The sequence below is a fragment of the Lepidochelys kempii genome, chromosome 1 (genome assembly GCF_965140265.1).
Source record: "Lepidochelys kempii isolate rLepKem1 chromosome 1, rLepKem1.hap2, whole genome shotgun sequence".
NCBI classification, from domain to species: domain Eukaryota; kingdom Metazoa; phylum Chordata; order Testudines; family Cheloniidae; genus Lepidochelys; species Lepidochelys kempii.
This window is the reverse complement of record NC_133256.1, coordinates 232,155,511-232,173,758: the sequence shown is the minus strand read 5'-3', so window position 1 is coordinate 232,173,758 and position 18,248 is coordinate 232,155,511. Positions and strand designations below refer to the sequence as shown.

The window sequence follows — 18,248 nt, the reverse complement described above, 5'->3', positions numbered from 1 at the left end:
AGTTCAGTCCTTGAGGGGGGGCCATTTGGGGATCTGGGGCAAAAATTGGAGATTGGTCCTGCTTTGAGCAGGGGGTTGGACTAGATGACCTCCTGAGGTCCCTTCCAACCATGATATTCTATGATTACAGAAAACCATGAGGATTTCAGAAGAGAGAAAAAATATCAGCCCTTTCATGTGTAGATTTAACTCAAGCACTTAAGTTTATTCAACACAATAAACTAAACTAAATAGTTTATACTATTTCCAATAAAATGTTCAGAGTTTATTAAAAGTTACCCACTAGCTACATAGTGCAACTGCAATATCGTAACTGCAATATCAAACTCGGTAACTGCAATATCACTACATCTGCAGCAAAGAACTGGAGGTAGCAAATGGTTTGTTCAGGTCAATAAAGGCCCAAGTGAAGCCAACAGACTTAAATGGTTTTAGATGATCAGCTGTGAGTATTTATTACCAAGAGCGTTGTTAATTATTGTAAAAGAGGAGGGAAAATTCATTGTCAGAGGAGAACAGTTAGGCAGCACTCCTTTATTGTATTTCTGTCACTGATTTGCAAAGTGAGTTTCAGTATGTGGAAAAATTCTCTCTGCATGTTAAGCCCATTGTTCAACGGGTACAATTGAAACTGTAGCATTCGCTAGTGTGAACATACTAGCGCTACTCTCCTAGTTCAAAGAAATATTCTGGCAGTTCATGTTCTCTTTGAGAGCAGATGAAGGGCAAAAAGAATACAACAAAATATACATTTAAATTAAGTTTAGTGTCCATTGTAAGGTCACTGCACAAGGCTCAAATACTGGACTTTGTATTTGCATTCATGTTTTTTCTATCTCCCCCTATATATAGGAAGGGTCAGACATTATTTCAAATGTATATGCATGTAATCGGGGGGGGGGGGGATGTTGCCCTCTTCAATCTTATTCTAAATATATCTCCCATTGACAGCAGTTGGCATTGCATGCACAACACAGAGCAGAATTTGGCTCAAGGAATATTCCCCCCCAACCCCATATGCTCATTGCAGACAGTTTGATATAACTAATTTGGCCACAACTAACAAAATCATGCCCCCTTTTTAGGATGGAACAATGGCAGGGTGTTATTTGGTGTGGGAGGGGATACCTCTCGAGTAAGATGCTGTCAAGCTGCATTTTAACACGTCAACTGCTATTAGAGCCTCGGAACACAAAGGGCCAAGATTGTGTCATCCGTTTGGGCAATAATCCCTACAGATATCAAAGGGGATCCCTCCTTAATGTCACACTGGTCTGATTTCTTTTGTGATAATCCAGCCCTAAATATGCATAGTAAAATCCACAGCATGTTTCTTGGAAGGTAGTTAACTATTGTATGTGCACTAGTCATTTGCTTGACTGCTATTAGCACAGTGGGAGTCATACCTTCTCTACTCCCTCCCCCTTTTAAAACATGTACTGGTTAATGGCCCTAGCAATGTTTAATTTGTAAAATAGAAATGTTAATAGGCTTATAATTTTTGTAAGCCAAGTACCAGCCCCAGGGAATTTTTATTTCCAGATGAGTCATGAACACCTGGAAATGGGTGTTTATAATAGAAATATGTAGCCTCGACAATAGTTAAAGACAGCAGCATGCGATAGCTCAAATGAGAAACAAAATCAAAATATATGCTAATAATGCAGTTAGAAACCAGCTTTATTGTTACAACCAATTTTAAATTATTTACACAATATAAATCTTTGAAAGATACATTCCTTCATTTAATCAATGGTAGAAGGCCTTTATTATAACATAGCTCCAATGTTTCGTTCAAAAGAAACACTGTTCATTCCAGTGAAAGCTGATGAATAAACAGAACATATGTTAACTCTATGACATAGAAATGATTTTTTAAAGATTGGGACCATTTTATTCACAGGACATATGACTTAACATAAAAATGAGAAAACAATGAAAAAATGTTGTGGAACAATGGTATGACATTGGAAAGTATTCCTATTATCCCATAGTCCTATCTTTACAAGTGTTACAGGGCTTTGGATAGCTGGCTAATACAAATTTGTGAACCAACAAATCTACTTCAAGTTATATTTGTTTAAGATACTGATACATTCTCAATGCTGAGACTAATCAAAGCTCTTATATACAACACTGCGTTACACTACCACAGACTGTATCTGAGATACACAAATGAAAGAAGGGTCACTGCAACAACAACAAATAAAAAAACCTCCACACACTTCTGACTGAAGATTTCATAGCTACGATCAGGAGAAGTAAACAGCTAAAATTATAACAAAGATTAGAATTTTTGTTTTCCAGTTTATTTTGTGCATTTGATAACATTGTGTTTGGCAATTTACACTGTTTCCCCCTATAAGTCACTTTCACATTGTGGTTTGTGTGCATTTCTCCCCAGTTATGTGAAAAAATATATATACATATAAGGATAAGTGATTTTAAAACAAAAATGGTCAGGGGCATTACATGAAGCTACAACTCCTATCACTTTGCAAACATTAAGTTAATGCTCACAACATCCATGGGAGACATGTAAATTATTCTCCACTTCTACAAGTTGAGGACACTGAGGCAGAAAAGCTAAACAGCTTTCAAAGGCCACAGAGGGAATCAGTATCAATTCCTGAATTAGCTGGTATTCATGGCTCTCAGTCCTGTGCTCAGACCATTCCTCTGACACTACAGGACCGTTTCAATCAACTTTTCTCGACAGTGAATGAAGCAGCGATCATTAAAGCATCTGAAGGAAGAGTATCTTCCAGACTATGCAAACTAGCCAATTGTGCACAGACAAATACAGTACAATACAGTTTTAGAAGATTCCCTCTGCTACGGTAATTAGGAAACTGACAAACTACACAAACAGCTCATTTGGTAAAGCCACTTGAAGTCAGACAATGAAATTTCCAGGGTCTCATCACATCACTAGAGCAGCACCACACAACTGGCACGTGAAAGCAATTTACGCATTTTCTTTTCCATTCCAGAGGTCTGTAGGCCACAAAGTTAGTCATGTACCCTCCGGACTTGTGCGGTTCTACCACCTCGGAGAGCCCCCCTCACTCGAGCGGTTCAGTTAGCAAAAGGCACACCTACATGGCACAAGAACATGGTCAGCCTTTTGTCATCTCCCTCATAACCAACAAATAGCAAAGAGCCTTCAATCCACAGTAGCAAATGTATAAAAAAAAATCAGCTATGATCATGCACATCAGCACTAGAATCTCTGGAAATAGGATCCAACTCTTACTGTTCAGCAACTGTAATTACATCCTGCACGGTGTGACAAATGGCGTAGGACTAGGTGCTACCTTTACCAGTTTAGTACTTGAACATTTTTTCAGAGGAGCCTTTTCAAAGGGCCTCTAAGAACATAGTAATCAAAATACAAAACATTAAAACCCACTGAAGAACCAGCCAACTCAAATTCACAGCCAGTTAGGATGCAGCCAACCCTCCCGATAGCCTTCAAAACAAGCCCTCCCCCCGCAACAAAAGGAATTGCATTCCAACTGGTACAAAGAACGAAGGTTTTATCAGGAAATTGCTGTTGTATTTCGTGACTATGTCTATTTAACAAAACAAAACAAACAAACAAAAAACCTTTTGGTGGGAAGGAAATAAGGGTATACTTTAACTTTTCTTAACCACCAACTAACTGCCTTTTTAAAGAAATCCAGGCTTCATCATGCTGGAATGAGCTCCCTTTTCTTTATAATCTGATCCAGTCAGTAAACTGCCTAAGTATAAGGAGGTCAAAAACCATAAATCTAAACATGTGCTTTAATTGGATTTATTCCCTTCCCCTCCAATATTGATCTTTTGACACTTAGGCCTTTGGGATCTAATTACCATCAAACAGTGCCATTGGAGATCCTAGGCAATATTAACATATATACCTTTTCAGAGCGTGTGTGTCTTTTGTCTGGTATATTTCCATTAGATAGACTTGCACCAAGAGCTGTTTGTGAACTTGACAACCAAAATATTTGAATACTCCTACCCTCCATATTTTGTGTACCAACGTTTTCCAGCAAATCTATTACAAACAGCAGTGGCAAGAGGCTCAAAGCTCTTCTGTTTTCACTGTAGATAGCTAAAGAACTTCCTTTAAAAATAAGGTAGACGGAAGTTACTGTATGTAACAAGATGTTCAGCTGGTGTACAAAACTTAACGCTTCACTTCTGAGGTTAATTCCCTAATCTCCAGGGGACTTCCTAAACCAGGAACTGATTATGATACGAAGTCTTTATTTCTTGTATGGTGGATACAGTGGCCATTAACTATTTGAATAGGCTAAGTTTGATGGGAATAGTTCTGGCTTCCAAACAGCGAAAGTATACTGCATCAAGAAAAAAGGAATTAATGTCCAAGGGAATTCAGTTAATATATTACAGTAAGCACTCAAAGGGCACGAAGATACCTGTAGGTTGCCATAACTTCCCTTCAAAGTTGAAATACTGGCATCAACAGTTGATTATTTTATTAAAAGCGATACCAAGTCTGCTTCAAACTATTGCTTTTGTTCAACTCACATGCAAGACATCAATAAACGGTTTAAATTTTACTACAAGTCCAGGGAAGGCAGCTTTTACACTGAGAGAGGAAGTGGTGTACTAGTCCTCTACTTTACCTATCCAGGCTTGGAAAGGATTTGGTGGAAGAATGTACCCAGTGGACACCAGTTTCCATAAATATGAGTGGGCTACTAGTTAGTTGGTACCTTAGCTACTGTAGCATTCTGGAAACTGATAACCAGAAGTATATTAATTATTTGGCCTTTTATTATACCATACACAGCTGCACAACAGTAATTAATCCTCCTGTCATTACACAGCTCATGTACACGGGAAACTTCTAACTTAGGAATTTGTCTATGTGTTCCCTTAACAAACTTCTGTCACCACAGGAACAACAATACGACTTAAAGAAGTGTACTTAAAACTTCCACGTGTGTTCAGCAGATATTACTAGCTGCCAATGACACGTGATGTATGACAACATTTGAGATGTGAGTATCAGATTTAAGTTTCCCTATGTTGAAAGACAATAAATTTACCACTAATTAGCATTTTTAATTTGCCCTGTTACTAGAATAGCTCTTCCCCCCACCTAAGCGTATTACTATTCATTTATCCCCAAAAGCAAAGGAACATAAAAACACATGGAAAGCAGACAACGGCAGCAGTAGACTATAATGGATACCTTATTAACATGAAACATAAATATGCTCAATTAAAGGTAATGTATGTGATTATCTCACAACACAGATTCCTTGAATATGGTCAATTTAACAAAAAAGTCAGCGCACACAAAGTTGGATTTTTTCTTTACATCAAAATTTCTACAAAATAGGAGAGAGTACAATGCAATACACAAGTCCATAAATGCAAGATACGGTACAATTCACATTAATTTACAAATGGTTATTTACACTGTTGTATATACATATCCAGTCAGACCGGGTTAATGTGAGTCAGTTTGACAATTCCTTTTTCAAATGCAGAAGAACGCTACATGAATGAGTTTAAAATTACATGACACTGGTTATTATTTAAAAAGCTTTGATGCTTAAGTGTCTTATTAAATCAGGCATGGATTAACCTGGTCTGATTGTAGAAATGTGTCAGAAGAAAAAAATTCACACAATTCTGCTTTACAAAAGCAACCAGGCCACTATGGTCTATTGACTGATGCTGCACATGCATGAATGCCATTGCTAACAACCTTCTTTATATTTACAATATAGGTTTAACTATACAGTAAAAGTTATTAAGTTTGGCATTCAAGCCTTTAGCTAAACAGAAAGGCAACAGAGTATCTTCTTGGCAACACAAAGCCAGGATGGATGTTTCTAGAGCTCTGAGACATTTTCCTTCTTTTTAAGTAGCCTCAAATTACTAAGAATGAGGAAATGAATTTTAACGAAATGGGAGTTCCTTATTTTGAGGCATCACTAGTTCACCCATGTTCAGGTGGTACGGTATCTGCAGTGACAAACCCAAGTTTGAACCCTGCAGTGCCATCCCAAGTTCCCACGTGAACATGTTTGCAGAATACCCTCTATAGGAGAGGAAATTCTGAGCAGTTCTGGATAAAACTGTTGAGGTATGAGACTCCAGGTGACTGGCATTTCATTTTGGAAAAAGTAACTACTTCCTAATAACATCTTTCACGAACAACCTGATCTAAGAATTTGAAGTTTGTTGCATATGCTGGTCTTAAATGGAAGCCACTGCACAGCCATGTTTTCTAAAATGGATTTTAATACGCAACATGAAAATGCAGGTCTCTACTATACTGCAAAGTCTCCTGTTATAACTCTGTGATAAGTCTCGTGCTTCCTAAAAATGGCTCAGGCAAAGATTATTGTATTTATAATATCTTTGCCTCAAAGTGTTTTTGAGGTCTGTGAAAGGAGTTCCGTAGAATTTGGCAGCTCAGCATGACTGAGGCTGACATCCAGTCACAAAAAGCTTATGTTCTAAAGGAGTAACCTATTCCCCTGCAGAGATTGTTACCTGCACTGTATAAACAAACACCTCCTTTAAAAAATTACAGTACAATTCCAAACTGAAACAGTACCAGCATAGGAAGAGCTACTAGGGCAGGGAGACAATGGGATTTATAAACTGCAAAGGAGACATCCTAGCTCTGCCCTCTCCCCCTTGCAGAAAGAGTGATCTGCAGTGTGACCCTCTTTTGGCCTGAATGGTTAGCCAATTTTCAAGTTCTAGCAGGCTGTTTCCATTAGGAGGCGAGAGTGATGATGTAATCAGGTATTTCTTTGATGCCATCCTGTTTGTACATTCTTTGTAAAGTCCAGCTTCCCACAGTAGGAATCAAACAACAGCTGTTTCTTTGCTCATGGAGTTAACAAGCCTCTTTCAGCCAGCACTTTACTCCGGAAGCTTTCACTCAGCTGTTTTCTCTGGGTCAAATTACCAGGGCTTCTTTGGACCTTGTGGTTCTCTCATCAGAGAGTATGGGACACTACCCTTGAGTAGCCAAAGAGTTTGAAAAGAATTAGGACTAATTCTAGACTAATTAGACTAATTCTAATTCAAGAGCTGGACTGTACTTCAGAATAAACAGACACTGCTGTATATATTTTAAAACAGTTCTCTTTGGGATAGTTAGAAAGGGGGATCTGGTCAGTGTTCCAATTTACCAGGTTAAAAGTGAAAGCTAACTCCCACATTCTCACTCTCAAATATGTATGTGTTACCAACGCCAGAAATGAAGTTGTCACTTTATCAGGAAAGGGGTTGTTGTTGTTTTTAATCTTGAAATAGGTTTTTTCAGGATCCAACACTGGTACTCACACTAAGTAGCACCTTACTCCAAGAGATGTCTTGCCGAAATTAAAGGGACAACTTATGGACCAAGGTACTACTTAATGTGGGTAAGTGTGGAAGAATATTCCTCTTAGCAAGGAGAGAACTTTTCAGGTACAAAGATTAAAAAGTTGTTCACTGTCTGTCACTTTCATGAGCTCTAGCAAAATCCTTGATAATGCTACAGAAGGACATGCAATTTCAGTTGGTCAGTTTTATTTAGACTATGAAGAGAATCTGTCCAATTTAATAAACTACTTTAGTAAGGTGCTAAATAAGACTTACCCACTTTCAAAGTTTTTTTTATGAAAAGTTTATCCATTTATATTAAAATTTTAAGAATCTGATTGTAAGAAATCCACATTTGGAACCACCAGGGGATAAATACAAACTAGTTTTAAGAAATAAAGCTTGCTTTTGTAAAATAACAGACCACCATTTAAAATGGTGTATAAGGTGAAAGATTTTCATCCATGTCATTGCTTTAAGCATCCTGAAACAAGCTATGCTTTTGTAAAGCCCATCTGCATTTGACAATATGCTATAGAGCAACTGTGAATAGATATCCTTGCCGAGTCTGCAGCAGGCTCCCCATAAAATCTACTCCTAAGGTGAGTGTGTCTTTGCACATACTGTATGTGCATACATGCAGACTTTGTACATGTGGGCACTTCAGTGACCAAAGTGCAAAGTTTTTTCAGAGTAATCATCAGAATTGATTGACTGCTCAACGACAGCAATTTTCAAGATTTAAAGCATCATCCCCAACCTCTCTCAACATACAGTCACAAAGTAAACATTTTCTTTTCAATTCACATTTTGTACTTCAAACCATTCTTGGTATAATAGCTTTTTTAAAAAACACTGAGGATGATCAAAGCGCCACTGTTCAAATCTCACACATTTCAAGAACATTCTTTGAACCTGAGACTTTGGGCTACTAATATTTTTGCTATCAGTACAGGAAGAAAGCCAGAAAATGTAACAGAATCTATAACTACTGGACCTAAGTATTTAAAGACAAGAATCCAAGCTGGAAAGATGAGGAAAGAAGGAAAAAAGGTTTAAAAATCTATGTATCCTTTAACTGAAGTGGTATTGTTTTGCTTCCAAGAGCAACAGGATTTTTCATGTTCACTGTTTTAAACTCAATACTCTACCCTGTTGCAGTAATATATATATAGTTCAGAACATAGAAGAGTTAAAAAAAAATTGAAGATTTACTCCCTTCCATAAGGAATTTCTTGAGATTTTGGAATAGTGGTCTTTAAAATAAATGGAAAAATTTAACAAACAAGAAACTCTCCCATACAAGTTAAGGTTGGTACATTTCCTGTCATATACTATACACATTCCTAAATAATCTGGTGGCCATAAAGCCGTCAGATTTCTTTTATGTAATAGTAGCAGAAGGAAAGTCAAAATGCTGATATTTAACCCTAATAAGTAGATAGGCCTTGTTATAAAATGCAAAGTACTGTGATGTAGAAAATTGCTTTTATCCTCATTTTCCTTCCCTCAATTACTCAGTACCAGTGATTGGCATTTCAAGAGTAAAATTACCACTATTCACGGTTTGGGTTTTTTTGTATACAGTTAAAGATTAAGATTCTCTACTGACCATGTACAGTCTTTATATAAGTTAATGTCACTTTAATAAAATAAGTTGTGAAAAAACAAATCCTTTGGAACAGTTTCATTGCCTGCACTCAACCTTTACAGAAATTGATGAAAGCAGCAATGGAATCATGTTAAACTCATAATAAATAAATCACATACAACATATGTTAAATTACTTAAGTAAGGATTAAATTGCCATCTCTACAGCCTTAAAGATTTAGCAAGTTTCTAATCCATTCTCTATCAACAGTAGGTATGCTCTTCTTATTAGATTTAACATTAAGACTTGTTTAGAGGCATCATTTGTAAAGCAAAACAACCAAGTGAACATTACAGAAATTAAACAAAATGTTTAGCTTTTTCAGTATCTGTTCTCAAAAAGGATTCTAAGGATCGCTTATCCACTTGAGGATCACTGAAGTTCTTCGTTACTCGGGAAGCTTTAATGCTGTGACCTCTGGCTTCATTTTGAAATACTGGTTAAAACGAACAATTGCGTACCTATTAAAAGGATAGAATTGAAACAAAAGTTACAAAGAGCTGAGAATTCCTTAGGAGTCTGATCATGTTTATGGCAAGAATCTTGAAATCTTATTGTAAAATTTCACAACAGCAACATGCTTTTGTGCAGTATCATGATGCTTTTGTTTGGTTTATTGTGCCATCTACTGGTTACTATCCAGTGTCTTTTACATTTGAGAATCTTATGACTGATTCACGAGTCCAGTGAGTTTCAATATCAAATTCAAGTGAACAAAGTATGATCTCAACATAGTATTTCATCAGCTTAGTCACAAGCTGACTCAGATTAGTAACTTAAGTATGAACTAAACTAGCATCTTAACTGCTACAGCAAAATTTCCAAAAAGATGCACAATCTTGTCATAATAAACTTAATAGGATTTTTTCTTCATACTGCCAGGGGCATTCATTTGACAATTTTAAACATTTTTCTTTTGATGAAACCCCACAATAACATCAGCTAGTATCTCAAAAAAGGACACTAAAAAGCAAAAATATTTAGAATTTATTAGACTAAATGTCCCTTGCTATTTGGAAGGAAGAAATTTTTATTTTATTTTTTAATAGGAACAGATCTCCTGGTTCTTAAATCCGAGCTCTTCCATAAACACAGCGTATGACCAAGAGCAAGCCATTTACCTCTGTGCCTCTACTTCTCCCATGCAAATGCCACCTACCAAACACATGTTTGTGTGGCTTAATAATTGTCAAGTGCTTGGATAATACCTGCATGGAAGACACTATTTACTGGAGCACAATAATTTTTTTTTTTAAATATAAAATACAGAGTTGAATTTCCCCCCACAAAAAGCAAAATCAAATCAATCGATCCAGACTTTTATGGATGAACTGACATTACCCGTCGTCTTGATAGAATCTCACTATAAAAATAATTGTGTACGGTCATCTCTGGAGCATCCTGCTTGAGCATGTTAACAACAAAACAGGATCAGTTCACTCAGACCTAGTGTAGTTCTGAAAGTCAGGATTTCAATGGAGGAAATAGATTAGTTATTTATAGATAGCACAATCACTTACCCTAGAAAATCAAAGTCAATGGTGGAATATTTGGCTTGAATCAGAGCCCACAATCCCCAAAAGAAATGAGAGGCCTAAAGAGAAAATAATTGGTGAAAGATTATTAGCTTAATGTTCTGTAAAGCAAGTATATGTTCAAAGGAATGAGCAAAATGGCTTGTCTGAAGGACTATTCTATAAGTACACCCAAAAAAAAAAAAAAAAAAAAAGCCAAAAATGTTATTTTAGAATTAAAGATTTTGTTCTAAAATGTAAGTTTTCTGACACCAGATACCAGCAAGTGTTATAAACCCGAATGCTGTCAATTAAATGTGTAGAAAATACACCATGACATGGGAATCACTTTCTAGAAAGGGTCTTGTTCAATAGCGTTAATAAATGACCTATGCTTCGGTTTGATAAAGAGAATTGCAGCAATGTATAACCACTACAAATCTACATACTTGTTTGATTGTGTTTCAGATATTAGATACTACTTGGCACCAGTACGCCTCACTTTCCAGTGCTGCTAATGGGACTAACCACTTAAAACTCAGCATTTCCATAAGTTTCAAATCTGTTCTGACCCCACTTCCTGTTAAAGTTTAGATAAGCAGTTTGTAAGCATATGTTCAATGTCAGACTGAAGCTATGGATTACATGAATTATACAGTTGCTAATGTGTTTTAATAAACTTTGAAACTTGTGCGTTGTGGCCATCAGCTTCACAATCCCCTTGTGAAAGATGCATATGATTTCTGGGCCACCCATGTTGCAAGAGATACTTCATACCTCTATTTATGTTCTGTAAATAAAAGCTTACAATAATGACCTAAATTGTTTCCTGAAGCATCCACATAATCCAAGTATTGTACTTAAGTTCCTTCACTAAAGCTGTACAGTGTGAGTGCACATCTGAAAATCTCAAAGCACAGGCATGTTAACATCTCACTAATGCAGTTCTGATCTATTTGTCTAATGGTAGCAGTTTGGCGTTTTACACTAATACTCATTAATTCTAGTTCCTGTTTTTTCTACGTGACCCCACACATTAATGACGTCTAGTCAACATTAAAGGAACCCTTTTTTTTAAATTTTACAGTATTTGTACAACATGTGTGGTCTACAGATCGGTCTTAAGCTGTTCAATAACCAAAAACTCCCCCCGCATTAATATGAAAAAAAGTTTAGAGCTCTTGAAAAAGACGGTTACTCACCTTTGTAACTGTTGTTCTTCGAGATGTGTTGCTCATATCCATTCCAAATAGGTGTGTGCGTGCCGCGTGCACGATCGTCGCAAGATTTTTACCCCAGCAACACTCGGTGGGTTGGCTGAGGCGCCTCCTGGAGTGGTGCCTTCATGGCACCGGATATATGCCCCAGCCGACCCAGCACCCCCTCAGTTCCTTCTTGCCGGCTACTCCGACAGAGGGGAAGGAGGGCGGGTTTGGAATGGATAGGAGCAAAACATCTTGAAGAACAGTTACAAAGGTGAGTAACCATCTTTTCTTCTTCGAGTGCTTGCTCATATCGATTCCAGTTAGGTGACTCCCAAGCCTTACCTAGGCGGTGGGGTCGGAATGAGAGGTGGCGGAGTGAAGGACCGGTGAACCAAATGCAGCATCACCCCTGGACTGCTGAATTATCGCATAGTGGGTGGTGAAGGTATGCACCGATGACCAAGTCGCTGCCCTACATATCTTCTGTATGGATACGTGTGCCAGGAAAGCAGACGAAGCCTGAGCCCGCATGGCGTGGCCGGTAAGGTGCGTAGTTGGGACACCAGCCAAGTCATAGCACGCACAGATGCATGATGTGATCCAGGACGAAATGCGCTGGGAGGAGATCAGAAGGCCCTTCATCCGGTCTGCAACAGCAACTAAGAGCTGCAATGTTTTCCTGAAAGGTTTTGTTCGCTCGACATAGAAGGCAAGGGCCCTGCGAATGTCCAGGGAGTGCAGCTGTTGTTCCCGTCAAGAGGTGTGCAGCTTTGGGTAGAAGATGGGGAGGAAGACGTCCTGATTGAGATGGAAGGCAGACACCACCTTAGGGAGGAAGGCCGGGTGGGGTCGCAGCTGTACCTTGTCCTTATGGAACACCGTATACGGCGATTCCGATGTGAGTGCCCTGAGCTCAGACACACGCCTCGCCGAAGTAATAGCTACGAGGAAGGCTGTCTTCCAGGAAAGGTACAGGAGTGAGCAGGTGGCCATCGGCTCGAACGGGGCAGCCATGAGTTTGGGGAGGACCAGGTTAAGATCCCGCATAGGGACCGGTTGTCGAATTTGTGGCAACAGGCGCTCCAACCCCTTGAGAAATCTGCTGACCATGGGATTGGAGAAGACTGAACGCCCGTTTTCGCCCAGGTGGAAAGCCAAAATAGCTGCCAGGTGCACTCTGATGGATGATATTGCCTAGCTCTTGATAGGTACTGACACCTGTAGAGGGGCTGTCAGACTCTGAGCACACGAGCAGGAAAAACACTTCCACTTGGCTAAGTACGTGGACGTGGTAGAGGGCCTCCTGCTACCCAAAAGGACCTGCTGTACCAAGCGAGAGCAGGACAGCTCAGATTGAGTTAGCTATGCAACATCCACGCTGTGAGGTGGAGAGATTGCAGCTCGGGATGACAGAGTCGTCCGTGGTCCTGAGTGATCAGGTCTGGCCACAGTGGGAGTGGAATGGGAGTGTCCACCGATAGCTCTAAGAGAGTGGTATACCAGTGCTGCCTGGGCCACGCTGGGGCGACCAAAATCAGACGGGTTCTGTCCCTGTGCAGCTTGAGCAGGACCCTGTGGACGAGCAGGAATGGAGGGAAGGCGTAGCACAGGTGATCCTTCCACTGTATGAGGAACGTGTCTGACAGGGAACCCGGAGAGCGTCCTTGTAGAGAGCAGAACACTTGGCATTTCGGATTCTCACGAGAGGCGGATAGGTCTACCAGGGGAAAGCCCCACTTCAGGAAGACAGAGTGGTACTAAGAGGGAAAGCTAGGGAGAGTGGAGATCAGCTATGCTGCACTCCACAGTTCCAACGACTGTCACAGAAGAAACTGAGGGGGCACTGGGTCGGCTGAGGCAGCTATCCGGTGCCATGAAGGCGCCACTCCAGGGGGTACCTCAGCCAACCCACCGAGTGTTGCTGGGTAAAAATCTTCCGACAATTGTGCACGTGGTGTGCACCTAATTGGAATTAATATGAGCAAGCACTCAAAGAACAATGCTATATAGTCTGGAAAAGACTTATATAGCTGCAAATCTAGCTTTACTCATTTAAGTAGATGGGACAGCTGAATATAATTACCAGAGCTGGTACTAACAGCGCTAACAACAAATGAGCAGTATTTTCTAATAAAGACTCTTCTAGTGGATTATCCTCTTGGAAAGCCAACCAAAATTCCTCACTGTAACTACCAGCCTTTGCCAGAAAATTGGAGAAGCCATGGATAGATTAGTCAGATGTATATGGGCCAAAAAGTCAGAGAGAGTACTGGAATCATAAGGCCATACTAGCTGCCCAGAGTTGCACATCCCCTGGCATACCAGGCATTACAGCTACACTCGTAAAGACTTTATTTTAGCCTAAGTAAACGCAGGCTAAGAGGCACTGCTGCCATGACACCTCATGCTGTGATCTCCTATACAGAGCATGAACAAGCCTGGACAATTCTTACATTAGCCCAGAGATAATTTAGAACTTTAAGAAGTGGAGTTGGGAAGTCAGTTCTAAGCAATGTTCCAGCACTGTGATAGCAGAGACAGCTTTTCAGAGGCAAATCAGTGAAAGGAGAGGAAGGAGGGACGAGCATCTAGGACCAGAGAGCCCAACATTCAGCTTCTTGCTGTACATCAGGACATGAGTGTCCTACCTACAGTCTTCAAAGTATGTTTGATGCAAAGAACTTTAGTGTTACTTTTATTTTTCAAACACAGAATTTTGGTCTTTGATAAATTTTATTTACTGTCAAGTCCTATATACATACACTTATGCTACCAAACAAACAAAAATATCAACATCAAACTCTTAAGGCAAAGCCACATTAACTTTCCTCAACTCAACATTTACAAATCAGAGTGCTAAACTTATAGAAAATCCAAAACTGATGTTGACTGAAGTCAGTCACCTTGTGTTGATCCACAAAACTATCAAGCTAAACCATAGTGCTATTTAGAAAATTTCTACGGAAGGGACACACTTACTGCTCCAGATACATGTTACAGGGTTCAATATTCTATTACTCAGATTCTTTGGTTCTCCAATTAAAAATAATCTAGGATAAGGCTCATTTCACTACATATTGGGTCAGTTCAAATCCTGACATCTATTCCTTACTACCAAAGCCAGGAGGACTAGGTGCCAGCCCACCTTTATTGGCCAATATGAAAGATCCCTCCATGACTTAGGTTCTTCTTTCAGACTGAGAAATCTTTCAGTCAAATTGACTTTACTTACACTATTGCTTGAGGGAAGCTATATCCTATGAACAACAGTTGCTCCTCCACAGAAGAGGGTTAAACAGAGGAGTGGAAGGAAAATCTGCAGTGAACTTAAACGTGTTGCTTCTAGATGATGGATTCTAGTTGGCTTTACTTTGTCAGAAAGGCCCTGCCCTATGGAATAAAGCCACTAAAGGTATCCAGATAGTAAAGGCCTAGCAGTGAGTCCATTCACTTTCCAAAGATCTACACTGAGTTAGACTAACACATAAACAAACAGAAATTGAACAATATTCATTGCATAATGGTTTCCATCAGAATATTAAGAAAAGCTGACACTTCAAAAAATATCATATTAAAGATTTCTGGCTGGTATTGCATAATTTAAGACTGCAAGTTCCTTGGAACAGGGAACTCAGTTTTATTTGGCTGGAAAGCAGTAAGCATACCGGGGTGCTGTATATATATTAATAATCTTGAGAAACTTACCAATGCAAATTGATTGACTTGCACATACAGTACTTCTACCTCTTTCTCAGTAACATCTGTACCAAAACCTTTATATTCCTTGTAGGCCTCAAGGTAAGATCTCAGCCACTGCTCTTGTAATTCTCTATCCGGATAAAGGCTGTAGTCTACCTCACTCACGCCTTCAAAAACAAAAAACAAACAAAAAGAATTAACATTTATTTGTAAGTCAGATGTTTGACTTCACATTTATAAATGACCTATACTTTTAAGAAACTTTGCAAATGTGTACCATATGCAAATTAAATATGAACAGATTCAGATACTCATATCAATGCATACCCCTCAAACCCAAATAAAAAAAAAACAAAAGAGGACACTAACATTATGAAAGATTCTGTGCTTAAATATTTGACCATTGCTAGCATACATGTATATCTGTGGTCTGGTAAAATCTGAACATCAGCAAGGTACAATTTTATGGGGAAAGTCCCGTGAAAAGAAAGCATCTGTATTATGAATTTTTTTCCCAGGGAAATTCAAAGACGGCTGTACGTTCTAGTGAAAGAAGAAAATAGATTTGCATGCAATCTGAATCCTTGTTACAAAACATGAGACATTCAGGTATACTTATATTTCATCACAAACTAAGCTAATGTTTCAGAAAGAAGTGTATTCCTTACACAAAAGGAACCCACTCAACCACAACCCTATTCCCTTTCCTTCCCACTCTTTAGAACTGTGAAGTTTCGTTTGACTCCATTGTCTAACCCTTGTCATCATCCTTGATCCAAGTTTTCCTCTCTGCATATCATAAATCTGCCTCTATCAAAGCCTACAATTTTGCCTTGTATACCACAACTTCCTCTGTCCCCTTGATTAAGTCCCCTTATCAAGTCCAATCTCTGGAATTTGCATTCTGCATGTGGTAAAAATATAATCTTCTGTATATAGGAATGACAACACAACCCTCTTCCATTTCAGGATTCAGTTCAAACCTTTTTAAAGCCCTCCTTGGATTTGTTCCTGTAAAGTTCCTGACCTTTGTCAATCTCTGCTCACCCAGCATTAGCCCTTTGCAATATTTACTCACTGGTGGTAGAAAATGGTTCTCTTCATTTTCTACCATGTGTTAAAAATGTCTCCTTACAGCACCTCATCACTTGAAATCTTGTCTATACCACTTCAAAAACAACAGAGGGCAAGATTAACTCTAAAGTGTTTGGGGGACAATTTGTATAAAATGTGCAACAAAACAAATTGTACAAACAGGTTCCAAAGAGTAAGCTACATTGTCATCAAGGAATTAAGAATTTTGAAAGTTAATTACCATGACCACTTTAGAAGCACGCAACGTGGAAAACACTATGACAAATAGATCAAGCAAGGTGGATAAAAAATCAATGATTTAAATAAATAAATAAATAAATAAATATTTAAAAAATCTGATTTTCTTTTATAAAATGCTTTTGGAACAAATACCTATTTAAAGGTGGTTTTAATTAAGATACATTATAGCTCAAAGATATCTCATCATGGAATAGGGATTATAAATTCTAATTCTATATTATGAGACAATATATTCATGTAATGTTTAAGAAAAGTTTTGTAAATGAGTTCCAATAGTTCATGGATTAGAGACCCATTTTATGGGGTTCCACAGACTTCTGTATAGAAAGACTAACCTAAATAATCTATCTACCCAATGGGGCTCAGTGCTCAGTCTAGAAGATACTATCAGAGATGCTTAGTTTTGCAGTTCTCAAGCTGTGGATTTGTGTCTTCAGAGGTAACATGCTTGTTAACAGCAAAAATGTTTTAAATAAATAAATAATATACAGAGATGAGAAATAAAAGACCTCAACTCTATTGTCCCTCTGCAAATTTGTGTACACAGAGTCAATACCTTACCGCTCTCTAAAAGTGCAAAGTTTCAAAAAGTCCAGTGAATAGAAGATTGTTGGGGGAGGAATAGATCTGGACAAGGAGAAGAAGTCTGGAGATAAATGTGAGATGCAAGGGACAATTGTTTTGTTAAAATATGATATGTTTGCTGTTGAAGAAAAAAATCCAGAATACTTAAAGTTGTTATTTTAATTAAATAAAACAATTTAAATGTCTGTCTGGTGATGTTCTCCTCCTAATACAGCCTGGCAAGAAAATCCTCCAAATATTAATGATTAACCTGTTGAATTTGAGATAGTTCACCTCCCAATGACTTAATAAATATCTGCTTCAATTACCATTGGTAAACGAAATAACCAAACAATCATTCATTTTCTGATATCACTGTAAAACTCACCTGAAAAGTTTTCAAAATAAATCACTGTTTAAAAATGTATAGTGTGTACCTTCTAAAAATGAAACCTACATCCATCTTTGAGCTGTGAAGAATATGTATTAAGGTTATAACAACCAAAAACAATGCACTTTTCTGTAGAAAACCATGATTAAATCGAGTTCTTCTGACTAGTGATTTAAATCATGATTTAAATCAATTTGATTTAAATCAAATCCACCCTGAGATCAAGATTATTTAAACTTGTACTGTATTTACATTGCTGTACTGTAATCATCATGATGGTGGAATTTCCACTGTAACCCCATTCCCAAAGTAAATAGCATGCAGGTAAGGTATGTCAGGCACTCCTATTTAAACTCTCCAAGAGAAGAGTAGAGGGACATTCAAGACTTGACTAGATAAGCCACTTTTTGAGCAAGTATAGTCTTTCCTATGTTCCTAAACCTTAACTTCTCCCTATCAAACACAAATCTGCACATCAGCCTTGATTCTTGTTCTGCTCTTTTCAGTTTGTCAAAAATCAAGTCAAAGCCAAGTCT

At 38.3% G+C, this 18,248-nt stretch overlaps 1 protein-coding gene across 4 annotated transcripts in view; it reads right to left on the bottom strand.

Annotated features, from left to right (window-relative positions):
• Positions 1 to 1,662: 1,662 nt before the first annotated feature.
• The window catches only part of ETNK1 (ethanolamine kinase 1), a 60,312-nt gene continuing 43,726 nt past the window's right edge, over positions 1,663 to 18,248 (bottom strand). For all 4 annotated transcript variants that reach the window (XM_073318290.1, XM_073318298.1, XM_073318307.1 and 1 more), the window contains 3 exons: positions 15,429 to 15,589; positions 10,525 to 10,598; positions 1,663 to 9,465 (listed from right to left, as the gene is read on the bottom strand). In XM_073318290.1, coding sequence (XP_073174391.1) covers positions 9,393 to 9,465; positions 10,525 to 10,598; positions 15,429 to 15,589 — 308 coding nt within the window. In that variant the 3' untranslated portion in view covers positions 1,663 to 9,392. The remainder of the gene's footprint in view (positions 9,466 to 10,524; positions 10,599 to 15,428; positions 15,590 to 18,248) is intronic.